The 13,446-nt window shown below is 43.6% G+C and overlaps 1 protein-coding gene across 2 annotated transcripts in view; it reads left to right on the forward strand.

Moving 5' to 3' along the window:
• DOCK1 (dedicator of cytokinesis 1) overlaps positions 1 to 13,446 on the forward strand; it is a 493,779-nt gene that overhangs the window by 69,925 nt on the left and 410,408 nt on the right. For both annotated transcript variants that reach the window (XM_038579104.1, XM_038579105.1), the window contains exons 5-10: positions 440 to 536; positions 3,134 to 3,282; positions 6,580 to 6,715; positions 7,596 to 7,753; positions 9,396 to 9,477; positions 9,889 to 10,024. In XM_038579104.1, coding sequence (XP_038435032.1) covers positions 440 to 536; positions 3,134 to 3,282; positions 6,580 to 6,715; positions 7,596 to 7,753; positions 9,396 to 9,477; positions 9,889 to 10,024 — 758 coding nt within the window. The remainder of the gene's footprint in view (positions 1 to 439; positions 537 to 3,133; positions 3,283 to 6,579; positions 6,716 to 7,595; positions 7,754 to 9,395; positions 9,478 to 9,888; positions 10,025 to 13,446) is intronic.

The following is a 13,446-nucleotide window of genomic DNA, read 5'->3' on the forward strand; positions in this document are numbered from 1 at the left end:
CCATATAATGAGTTTTATGCATGATGGAAATGTAAAAATCATCTTAACTCAAACCTGCGTTTTAATGCCACACAGATTGGTTATAATTTATGGCATCTATAAGATAGATGGGTACACATATTACGAATGTACTCTCAGACCTTGACGTTTTGAAGACTTTCAGTGGGATATTATTTGCCTCCTTCATCTTACCTTGACACATGAGGTAGACGCCTTTACTTGTAGGGTAATACATGAACACACTCAGGTTCTGTACAAATATTACCTGTCGTTCTTAGAGGTGTGTGTATTCCTATGTGTGGACACAGTCTTCCTTGTATATTTTCTCTCCATTGGCTTAAATATTTAATTCTGTGGACTAGATTTGGAATTTACAAGGTACAACTTGCAGACTCCATTGAAACCATGAACTTGGCTGTCCTTTCCTCCTTCTCCTTAGGCAACATGAAACGGTCATCCCAGGCGACCTCCCACTCATACAGGAAGTCACCACGACACTCCGAGAGTGGTCCACCATCTGGAGACAGCTCTACGTGGTGAGCAAACGGGATGTTGCATCCAAGCTCAAAAATAGCGAATGGTCTTTTTGGACCTTGCTGTACCGATGGCATATTTTTTTCCCCTTTCCCTGGGAACCTCAAAAGCAGAACTCCTCAGACTGAGTCATACTCAAGGCAAAGAAAGCAGCATGGCCCATTATTCTGGCCACCCTGGGTGGGGGGCATTGTCCTCTTGGACCTGCTTTGTGTTGGGGTACAGCCATGCTCACTGTGACAAAGCAGTGACTGGTAAAAGGAAGGGCCAAGAATTTCACCCTCTTTGTGCTAAAACAGGAGAAGGGCTGCTTGAGTGCTTTGGAAGACAGGATTAGGGAGTCTGCACTGATATAACCCCCAGCGTTTACATTTTGATCATGAAAACTAAAATCTGCTTTTAAGCTGTAAGGAGTGCTCATTTATGGATGCAGTAGAGAGCAATTGCTGTTTACTTTTTTTTTTTTTTTTGCATTGTCTGTCTCTTATTGTTGGAGTAAAACCACATAGTCTTCTAGACCTAAGTGTGCCTGTTACAGAGGTAGGGAAGGCATTTACATCTTGGCTCCGTTGTGCAACTGTCCGGTTCTCCCAATCATAGAAGAAGCCTTATTAACGCAGGGAGGTTGAGACTCTGACATCTTCCATTTTCTATTCCCTCTGGGCATTTCTTTGCACATAAATTCATATTTGCAGAAGATTACCTTTTGTTAAGCCCGTATTTCTATTCAGAGTGTTGATTTCTCATATGCTAATGTTGTCAGCACAAAGCAAGGGCTCTGGAGGGAAGTCACTGCATCGATTTCTTGGGAACACAGAAAACTTGCAAAAGTCCCACAGCTGCTCTCTGGGCAGGCTTGTTGTTTTTGATTATACAGTGGTTTCTTGTAAATGCACAGTAATAAGCAGTTGCAGTAATTGGTCATCAAATGTTCTCAAAAACCGAAAAGCGTAAAGTTAGCCATGAATGTTTTGTGTAAATCTGAGCAATTTTGTAGTCGGTCTTTCATGTTCAACTTAGCAATTTTTAAACAAAAATATGGCAGCAAAACAAACAGGACTGATGCTGACTGATCCGTTAGTGGGCATGGTGCTAGCCTTTCCGCTTGGGATAGGCATGCCCGGCCGGCGGTCACCTTGGTTTCCTTTTTAGAAATGTAGGTTTGCCTCTTGTGGATTTGCGTTGTTGGATTTGCACAAAGCTAGAAGAAGAAACCCCTTACGGTATCTTTCTGTGAATTGTTTTTTTGCTATGCTCTGTGATTGTAGACAAGTTAGCAAAATATTACGGAGCTTAGATATTTGATAGGCTTTAGAAAAATGAATTAGTAAGAGGAAACAAACCTAGTTGTGAAATAAACCATTACGTTTGGCTATTTGCTGGTTCTTAAGAAATTAACATGAGGATGATGCTATAAAGAGGAGCTTGTGGGGTGCAGAAGAGTCTTTTGGGTGTTCTATGACAGGTTGGTGGTAGGGATCTTAGAAATCGCTAGAAAAAAGGTCACATGCTAGAAATAGTGGGATGAAAGGTTCACATATATGTACAGCAGAAGTTATTTTTTAAAGATTTTATTTATTTGAGAGAGAGACAGATAGCAAGAGAGAGAGCACAACAGGGAGGAGGGGGAGAAACAGATTCCCTGCTGACTTGGGTGCCCAACTTGGGGCCGATCCCAGGACCCTGAGATCATGACCTGAGCCAAATGCAGATGCTTAACCAACTGAGCCACACAGGCACCCCAAGCAGAAGTTATTTTAAAAAGCAGCAATGGCCACATTTTAATATTTGTAGCAGCCATGTTTAGAATTTTGTCAATTAAGTGTCCCCTAGATTTCTTTTTATAGAGGGAACCACTGGCTTCTTTTAGGAGTTAAGGGGTAATCCCTAATTCCCTTGATGAATTGTACTCTCAGCTGTTGCAAAACTGTTGCTTTTTGTTTTTTGTTGTTTTTTTTATACCATCAGCTCCCTTAAAATATATAGAGAGTGATAAAAATGTGAATTTTTCATGTTTTCCTTTTGAGGTAAATGCACGGAGAGCTTGTAGATTGAGATTTTACTCCTAGCAGAACTGCTGTGTGTGCACTGAAAAAAGCACAGTGTGTGTGGGGGCCCAGTGTGATGCTGTTCCCTACAGCTCAGCTGACAATACACCCAGTTGCCTGGTATGCCAAGGATGGCACAGGGCACAGTCTTCAGTAGTGAAGACTCCATGGCAAGATCTGTAGGCTCACGCTGATTCTGTGGGAGTTTCAGAGTTGCCTATCCATGGGCTACCTACTAGAAGCTCACGGGCTGTGTTTGCAGCTCCACATCCAGACCCTGCTCTGGTTAACTTCTTGATTCAGTGGCACATACTCTGGAATGTCAGATGGAGTATTGAAGATTGTGCATTACTTCTTATATTTCTGATCTTTTAGTGCCTGATAGGAATCAGACTCCATATCATGTGTTCCCGTTCCATGCTAAAAACATCTTCTGATATTGATTGAATCCCATCATATAAAGTATATACTACATGTGTATTTGAAAAACAGTCTACAGTGCTTTTTTTATACCAAAAGCTTTATACTTGGCATTTCTCCCCTCTGTGTAGCAAGACAACAGGGAGATGTTTCGAAGTGTGCGGCACATGATCTACGACCTTATCGAATGGCGATCACAGATTCTATCTGGAACTCTGCCGCAGGATGAGCTCAAAGAGCTGAAGAAGAAGGTCACTGCCAAAATTGATTATGGAAACAGGTTTGTTTATGTGAAAGATGATTTCATGCTTAAGTTATCCAATATAATAACATTACTGTAAGCCTCGAGGAGGCTAAAATCATATTTTATCATAAAAAAATGTCTAACATCAAAATAAGGGCATAGTTTTCATTTTTAAAAGGATAGGTTATTTTCTATTGGATTCTAAAAATCAGTTTTCAGAGTCATTGTCGAAACTTGTTCTTGTCTCCAAGGAGCTGGGGCAGTCTGTCATTTTCACTCTTCCGTTGGTGACAGTGCCGTGACTCCCCTTTCCCTCTCCCCCGACAAGGGATTTTTATTTTCTGCTCACAGTACTTGTCTTCGAGTCCAGTCGTGGTGGTACTTTGTGCAATAACAAGCACCAGGTTTCTCTGTGGAATCGTAAGTTCTAAGAATTGGAAGGGACATCAGAGGTCACCTTGAAACTTAGCCACCAGGGCAGGGGTGCCAGGTGTGGCACACCAAAATCCAGCCGGCTAAATCTGAATCTCAGACAAATAACACATAATGTGCCTTGTGTAAGGATGTCTTTTTGCAAAAGTTCCCATCTACAGCGAGCCTCCACTGAGCTCTGCTTGACTGCCCTCGGCAGTGGTGCACTCCCTTCCCCACAGCACCATGAGTTCCAGTGTTCGGAAGCCTTCCTCAGGCCGAGCAGGGGTGAACTGCTTCATTCTGATTATGCCAAGTCTGTAACCGGAGTGAAGCCACGCCCTTTCCCACGGGATAACGATTTGGTTATTCATGTAACGTCAGAGCTGCAAGAAGCCTTAAAAATTATCCTGGTCACATGATTCCCAGATGCTGGTCTATATCAAAATCACTTGGAGAGCTTTCAAAATAATAGATCTGTGGGACCCACTCCTTATGATTCTGATTTCTAATATGGGGAATGCTGGCAGGAAATCTCAGTTTTTAAAAATAGGGTTGGACCATGCTGGACAGCAGATTGGGGAAACTTCTGGGTTAGTCCAAACCTCTCATTTTACATGTTAGGATGGTATGCAGAGAATGGGAGAGGTTTGCTCCTAGCCATTCAGCTGAAGGATGCCCTGGGTAAACTAGAGAACCTTTCTGTACAATCAGAGTTACAATATAATTTTACTTTTTAGTACTTCATCCTTTCTAATATGGAAAGTCTCTAGAAACAACATTAGTTAGATGTAGTATTTGAATTAAAAAGGCTATAGGTGTCCCCCTCCCCCCACCTCGAAATTTAGAGACTTCTGGGTGTAGGTTATTAGATATGTTGCAGGGAAACCCATTTCATGAGCACCTGCTTATTAAAATACCAGATTTTTAGAGCTTTTGATTCTGTTTTCTATTGGACTATTGTATTTTGAACTTATGTTCAGAAACCACCTGCCCACACAAGGGAGGCTTCCTCCCTACCTCATTAGCATTGGCCCCGCCCACACCCGGCAGGGCCCCACCCACACAGCAGGGCCCTGCCCACACAGGGGAGGCTTCCTCCCTACCTCATTAGCATTGACCCCGCCCATACCAGCACTGACTCCTCCCCAGGGACAGGTTCAGGGCTTCTATGAGCAATAAAATTTGGGAGGGGGCTTTACCTTATTAGAGAAATATGTTACAGAAACAACTGATGAGAGCCTAAAAGGCTTTAAAAAAATGTCTTTCTTTTGCTCTTGCGGCACCCCACAATCATTGCAACTACTGAGCTGTTTTCATGCAGAGCGAAAAGCCTCTGACTATTTGTTTAAAAGCCTGTTTACCCTCATGTTGCTGACAGGCCCAGTTGGCTCTGCCTCGCCATCAGTGGATTTGTTCAATAGATATTCACAGGGAAAAAACAAGGTCTTTGTGACTGCTTTGCAAATGGTGCAGTGGCCCAGCATATCTCTCAGAATGAATCCTGTGTGACAGGGCATCAGACTCCTATCCAGTGTTAAGGTGTGTGACCTTCAGGGAAGAGAAGTCAGGGACGAGTTTGTCTGGTTGGAGTCTTTATTACCAAGTCAACTTTCTTAAAATTGTAACCGCTAAAGGCATTATTATTTTTTTTTTTTTAAAGGCATTATTTAATTGAAATTTATCTTTCTTTCAGCAGACTCTTTACGTTGCCGAATGGTTAAGAAAAAAAAAAAAAACTGAAAGTTTCCTGCTTCTATAGACTTGTTAATTGCAGGAAGAAAATCCCAAAGGCAAAGTATAAGCCATCGGTGGTTAAGATCCTCATATCTTATTAAAAAGAAAACCATAACACATCAGATAGCACAGCTCCTGGTTTCTTTCTTAACATAATGGTCTTTGTTTATTCTTTAAATAAAAATTGTGCTAAAAATCACTTAACGATTTTGTTGGATTTGGGGAAACAGAGAATGTTGCTAAAAAAACATTTCCAGATTTAGATGGACAGATTTATTAGACAGATGCTGCTCGTGTTTTAAGTTGGCTACTACATCTAGCCATCTGGCCAGAAAGTTGCTTAATGTTATTGTGGATAACATCCACATGTTTGGTGTCGAAACACAATAGAATGTCTTTATTGAAGAACTTCTGATGGACTAATTTTAGGATTAGAACTGACTGCAGGTAGAAGAAAAGCTATGTGATAGAATTTACCAGAACGGAAGGGTGGGGATGCCCATGCTCCAGCTCTAACCCCCTTCCTCTTCTCCCCGGCTCAGTGATGATGTCACAACCACCAATTTTAAGTATTTGGGCACATGTGTTTGTATGTTTGTATGTGTTTGTATGTATGTATGTTTGTATATATGTATGTCATACATATATATATGTATGTGTGTGTATATATACATATATGTGTGTATGTATATTCAATCTATATATGCTATACATATACACACACACACACACATACACACCCCTCCCCCAAATATGTATAGCATGTGTATGCTTTAAACTGTCCATGCTGTTCACATAATAGTAACATACATTTCTTTGGGTTGTGTACATCTGTGAAAGTTCTAACTTGAAGACAAAGTCATTACTGCAAAAGAAGTAAAAATTGAGTAATTTTTTTTTTTAAGATTCTATTTTTAAGTAATTTCTACACCCAATGTGGGGCTCACACAACCCTGAGATCGAGAGTCACATGCTCTACTGGCTGAGCCTGCCAGGAGCCCAAGTGATTTTTCTTTTTTTTAAATTCCATTGGAATATGTTTTTAAGTTAAAGTAAGTGGTGCATAATATCTCTGGTGATCCTGACTTTCTATGATGTTTTCAACTGTGCTCAGTTGCTGGGACCAAAATTGTGTCAAGGAATCAAGGAATTCAAAGCCTATGAAGTTCTGAATTCTTGTTCTAGAATTCTCGATCTGGACTTGGTGGTGAGAGATGAAGATGGGAACATTTTGGATCCAGAACTAACTAGCACGATTAGTCTCTTTAGAGCTCATGAAATAGCTTCTAAACAAGTGGAGGAAAGATTGCAAGAAGAAAAAGTAAGTTCTGTTTTTTCTGTAACGTGCCATTGACTTTTGGAGTATCTTTGCTCAGAAACTGTTTTCAACATTAATAAAACACCAGTGAAGCCCAGAATTTGCACTAGAAACCCCCCCAAAAGGCACAACTAAACCATATATTTCATACAGTGATGAATGGAAAGGAGCCCGGCATCAAAACATGCTGCTGAGGGCCAGAATGGATTTCATTCCTTGATGGGGGAGGGTTGTATGGCACTCTGCTTTGTCCTAGGAGGCAAGATCTTAATGACATTGACTTTGTGTTCTCATCTCCTGGGAAACAGTACTTGATTCTGCATTTCCTCTTTGATAGGAGCCCAGGGAGCAACATATTCTAAGCTTGATGAGGGCAGGGAACAAATGTCTTATTGATCTTTTTTATCTTCCCTGGTCTTTAATGGGATCTTCTGTAGAACAGATACTCAGAAATCGATTGATTGAGTCAGCCATTCATTCAGCAGGTCTTTATTGAGCACCTGCTGTGTGCCACATACTGAGGACATAACGATGAATAAGACAGAAATATCCTCGGAGGATTTAGCCTAATGGAGAAACAAAAATTAAGCAGCTATGCATGTAAACACTATTGTGATTGATTGATTAGACACTTGAGTATCTGAAGTCAGTACTCAGTACAAACTCTTTCGGGATTGCGACCTTTGCCCTGGGTGTAGTTACTTTCAGCTGGGTGCATGCATGTGCTGAGAACTCCCGAGTGGGACAGGGAAGTAAGTGACTTGTGGCATTGCTGTGTTATGCCAACTGGTTGCAGGGTTTCCTATTCTGTTGAGAATAAAGAAAGTGAGGGTTAGTGGGGAGTATTGCTCATGTCAACTTTCTGTTTTATTTCTACTTACAGTCCCAAAAGCAGAACATAGATATTAACAGACAAGCTAAGTTTGCTGCCACCCCTTCTCTGGCCTTGTTTGTCAACCTCAAAAATGTGGTTTGTAAAATCGGAGAAGATGCTGAAGTGCTCATGTCTCTCTATGACCCTGTGGAGTCCAAATTTATCAGGTCAGTGACGTTTCCCTGTTGCTGCCTTTCCTCTCTGGTTAATGTCAGGAAAATGGTACTGGAGTCACCGCAGATCTTGCTCTCACAGAGAGCAGAGAGGTGATCAGCTGGCCAGGCTTCCCCCAGCAGCTGACCCCGGTACTGTTTTGGGACGGTGTGATGGCAGGGCTTGGGCTCTGGGCCAGGGTCTGCTTTTCCACATGCACACAGGTATTTGAATGTAGGATTTTTTGTCTGGTAACATTTCAAGGACCTGGCAACTAAAGATTGAAGTGATTGTTTCCTATGATGTCTTCATAGAGTTTTATGTTTCCAGACTCCCACCCCCCTAAATATTATCACTCTTGTCTTAATCTTGCTTTTTCAAACTTCTGTTTTTTGTCAATGTCATATTTGCAGGTTTGGCCTGTTGTTATTTCTGCAACATGACTGGCTGGAAAGTGGCATCTGGACCAGTGCCTGCTACATAAAGGCTCTCACTTTATTTGTTGAATAAAATATTATAAATCTTGTCTCTGCCATTTCTGTCATTTCTAATGTGGCTTCTTTCTTAGTTCTTGCTTTTGTCTCTCAGTAGAACTTTCTATTTATCCAGATGGAAAAATTATGGTTAGATTTTGTGTGAAGTGTGTGTATGTATGTGTGTGCTTGTTTAAAACTGAAATATCTTCATTTTATTATTCAAAAATTTTTTTTAACCGAGATTGAGAGAGGCATGTGCTTGCGAGGGTGGAGAAGGGCAGAGAGAGAATCTTTCTTTTTTTTTTTTTTTTAAAGATTTTATTTATTTATTCATGAGAGACACACGGAGAAAGACAGGGACATAGAGGGAGAAGCAGGCCCCCTGTGGGGAGCCCGATGTGGGACTTGATCCCGGGACCCTGGAATGACGACCTGAGCCAAAGGTAGATGCTCAACTACTGAGCCATCCAGGTGCCCCAGAGAGAATCTTAAGCAGATTCCACGCTCAGTGCATAGTCTGGAGTGGGGCTCAATCTCATGAGCTTGAGGTCTTGACCTGAGCTGAAATCAAGAGTCAGACACTTTAAAAAAAAAAAAAAAAAAAAAAAGAGACACCTAACCGATTGAGCCCCCCAGGTGCCCCTATATCATCCAAAATTTTAAAAGTTAATATGTAAGTTAATATGTGACAGAAAACAGAACAAATGGATGAATTTCATCCTCACTTCTGATATGGACTTAACTTCTTAGGATTCATTTTGTGTATTTGACATGTTTGCTTGTTCTAGGCTCTGAAATAGATGTGCAGTGTTTCTTTTATACTATACAGGAATGAATGGTGAATTTTAGATTATAGTCAATCTAAATAAAACAATGCTTTTAAAATAATAAACCTTGAAATGACATTTGCAAATGATTCCACTGCAGTTGTAACCCTAGACATCCAAAATTACAACCTCTCAAGGGTTTTGTACTGACCGTTCTCTACTGTTACCTTGTGTGGAGATGACTTACGTTTTAATGGAAGAGCAGCTCTGTGTGGCTTGGCTGACATTTCTGAGCTCGTATAGTTCCTGCGTCCTGGACCTTCGTGGTGGTCATCATAAATCAGTGTGGGTGTCTGTTTAGTACCCCGCTGTATTTGGAAAATGAATCTGCTTTTATTTCTTTTGTTTTCAAGTGAAAACTACCTGGTTCGCTGGTCAAGTTCAGGATTGCCTAAAGATATAGACCGATTGCATAATTTGCGGGCTGTCTTTACTGTAAGTACACCCAAAGATGTTCATTTGAATCATTCACCATTCTAATGATTATTTTTAATGACCTCCGTCTGTCTTTTCTCCCTACTAGAGCATGGATCCTTGGGATGCCTGTAATCCATGTGAATTCAGTAATAATAAAACACCTTCCCAGAACTGTTCTGGGTCTCTCACTTCCCTCTGCATCCCCCTGAAGGAGATTTACCTGGCACTCTCTTAAACTCCTATCTGAAGTTTGCTTATTGTTAATTGACTATTGTTACCGGGTTCCTTTTTGTTATGTGAATGACTTATTAAAATGCTAAAAACTGGTCAGAGAAAAGAGTCTCAATCCATCTTTTTACTATCTATTTCAATTGAACCTGCGTTGAGTAATGGTTCTCCGAAATAATTTATGGAAATTAATATTTCCAGGACCTCGGAAGCAAAGACCTGAAAAGGGACAAAATCAGTTTTGTTTGTCAGATCGTTCGAGTGGGTCGCATGGAGCTGAGAGACAACAACACCAGGAAGCTGACCTCGGGCTTGCGGCGGCCTTTTGGAGTGGCCGGTAATCCATTTCTCTCCTTTTCCTGGGAGTTTCAAGATCATCACATTCACTCTGAATTCGAGCTGCTGCTGAATATTGGACAGTGGGCTGCTTTGATTTATAAGCTCTTCTGTTAGGAAAAAAAAAAATCTCTTAGTTCTTTTCTGTGTGGTTCCTGTGGACGTGCAGCTCAGGATGCTTCAGCCTGCAGGTTTCAGATGTAAATCATACATTTGGTTTTAAAGCAGATCACATCTCCTGAGGGAGACCCTGACCCACATTCTCAGCCTGGAAGAAAGCCAGTCATTGGAAGTTTTCAGTGTTTCTGGACTTGGTGATTCATTGATTTAGGAGTAAATTTGCCCTAAAGAGTCAAAGTGATGAAGAGGTAGAAGGAGAACGGACCATGAGGAGGACACGGTTATCTTGAAATAGGTGGCATTTGTCCTCCATATTTGTGTTCTGCTATTTTGGTGACAGCCCAAGAAAAGGGAGAGATTAGTCACATCGCCAGGGAAGGTGAGGGCGTCCCCCCTCAGTCTGCTGGGGAAGGTGAGGGTATCCCCCCTGGTCTGCTGGGGGAAGGTGAGGGTGTCCCCCCTGGTCTGCCGGGGGAAGGTGAGGGCGTCCCCCCTCAATCTGCTGGGGGAGGTGAGGGTATCCCCCCTGGTCTGCCAGGGGAAGGTGAGGGCATCCCCCCTCAGTCTGCTGGGGAAGGTGAGGTTGTCCCCTCCTGGTCTGCTGGGGGAAGGTGAGGGCGTCAGTCTGCTGGGAAAGATGAAGGCATTCCCCCCTGGTCTGCTGGGGAAGGTAAGGGCGTCCCCCCTCAGTATGCTGGGGAGGTGAGGGCATCCCCCTTGTTCTGCCGGGGAAGGTGAGGGCATCCCCCCGGTCTGCTGGGGAAGGTGAGGGCGTCCCCCCTTGTCTGCTGGGGGAGGTGAAGGTGGTTCTATGTTTTTGATGCAAAAGGTAAATGTTTTATCATAGTGATTCTCGCGCCTAACTGTAGATGAGAACGGTTGGGGAAGTATTAAAACATATATTCTTGCCTAGCTCCCACAGCCTGCCAATTAAATTAGAATTGCTTCTTTCACCAACATCACCTGTGAGCCACTGTGGGCCACGTGGCGCCTGGCGGGACGCTGCCGTCAGACTGCCTTCCTCCTCGTGTTCCTCCTGCTCGTGGCACCGAGCAGGCCCATGGGACTGTGTTGCTTAGTGTGCGCCTCTAATCTTCTCAGGACCTCCTCTGACCTGCTCTTCTCTTTCTGGTCAGAAAGGATACCTACCTCTCCACCTCAGAAGGTTGATCCCCCTCTTTTGGTAATCAGCTTCTGCCCCTTCTGGTGCAATTGCAGTTCCCACATCTGAACTTAATTTTGAGGTTTTATCCAGAATAACTTCTGCATGTTTGTGTCGACAGAGCTCAGATGAACAATGTGTTCATGGACTTTTAAGCTTACATTTCTCAGCTTCCTATGGAAAATATTATGTCACGTTTCTTTTTTAATAGACTGTAACAGCGGGGATATAAAAACTATGAAAAAACCAGCGTAATTAACACATACGTCATTCATAATTTTGTGTAGCCGGGCTCGTGCCAGAGCCCCAACCGGAGCAAGAACTTCCTTGGCACGGGCTGCTGTGCCGCCGAGCAGCCCTAGAGGGAGTTTCCCTGCAAAAGCTGTCCGCATTGTTGCAGCCTTCACCTCCCAGGATCCGGGTGGTGGTGGCCCTGGGAGGGCTGTTGCTTCCAGGATCTTAGAGGATTAAGGCTGCCTTCTCCCAACTGGTGCTTGGATGCGACTTGCATTACCTGCTCCCTTGCTGCCTTCCTGCGAGACTCTGCTGGGCTCCTGATGGGTTCCCGGGGCCAAGTACTGGGGTTGTACGACCAGGGAGAGACACTCCACTGGTGGGGTGAGCCCCACGACAGAGGAGACAGCTGTGCAGACACACAGGCAGGCTGTCTGTTGTGGCCTGTGGGTGACAGGTGTTGTCTGAGGCTCAGACTCACCTTGCCGTGGCCCAGAGCCACATGGTTCTGAACTGGTGGTGGACGTGTGGTCTTGGGCATGGGTGCACCTTAATAGGCACGTCTCGTGCTCATCAGGTGCCCCTAAGGATACTTAAAGCTGGAAGCATCCTCTAGTAGGTGGAGACAGCAGTCCAGGCCATGCGTTTCAGAGCACCCACAACCTCATGTTCAGGTTCACTTGTGATTCTTTGACCTGCATGTCTAACACATGCATGGGCTCTTTGCTCTGTGGGGAGCGCTGGTTCCGCAGAGTGTGTGTTGGGGGCATACTCCCTCAGGACACACTCAGGAGGCTGCGTGGGATCTCTGCAACCAACCAGGAGGTGGCATTGCTTATCCTGGTCCTACGGAGCCCTCCCCCTTTTGTGGGGGCAGGTGGTAGAAATGGAAATTGCCCACATTTTTAGTATATGACCATAGTCATCGAGGAAGAGAGAATCAGGCACGTTGCTCACCTCTCTTGGGTTAAGGGTGGCAATTGAGCAGAGACCGAGTAAGTGTCCAGGGCTGTTCTTGGGGTTTCTGACTGTGTTGGTCAAAGCTTGAGCATCAGAGACTTTCTGGCTGACTTGGGGCAAGGTCATTCGATTGTGTCCTTGAGCCTGAATTTCCTCAGTTGTGCAGAAGGTGATTGTGAGGATTAGCTGTCTGGTATCCCTTGAGAGAGTGTTTGTCTCCAGATACCGGCACGGGGCAGGTAGGTGGCGGCAGCGACTTGATTATTGTGATGTCACTTGGAGGAATGTGGCAGGAACTTACAGATGACCCAGAGCAGTGCCGAACAGTGCCAACCAGTGCAGTCGGCCCTGGCCACATGTGGCTATTATGTAAATGAATGCAATCAAAGGAAAAATTCAGTTCCACCACCACGGTCCAGGTGCTTGTGGTTCCAGAACATTACATCATCAAACGATGTTCTATTGGGGAGTGCAGGTCTAAAGTGTCCGTGGCATCCTAAGCAAAAGAATTTACTTTAAAAAAAAAATTAAAAAAGATTTTGAGAGAGAGAGCGAGAGAGGGAGAGCGAGCAGAGGGGAGGGGCAGACGGAGAGGGAGAAGCAGATTCCCCACTGAGGTGGCAGCCCGACCTGGGGCTCGATCCCAGGACTCTGGGATCTTGGCATCACGACCTGAGCTGAAGGCAGACACTTAACTGACTCAGCCATGCAGGTGCCCCCAGGCAAAGGAATTTATGAAGTAGAACCTACCATTTGAACCCCACTCCAATTTGGGCCAGCATTTTCAGATAATTTCATTTTTCTTTTGAACATGAAAATGCTTTAAACTTGGATATTAAAAAAAAAATGCCACCGTGCAGTTTATGCTGTTGTTTTGTTAGAAGACTATCTGGTGTTCCTCTGTTTGTTTGTTTTCTCTGATTATAGCACTTAAACAATGTCTGTTT

This window comes from Canis lupus, chromosome 28 (genome assembly GCF_011100685.1).
Source record: "Canis lupus familiaris isolate Mischka breed German Shepherd chromosome 28, alternate assembly UU_Cfam_GSD_1.0, whole genome shotgun sequence".
In the NCBI taxonomy this organism is placed as follows: Eukaryota; Metazoa; Chordata; class Mammalia; order Carnivora; family Canidae; genus Canis; species Canis lupus.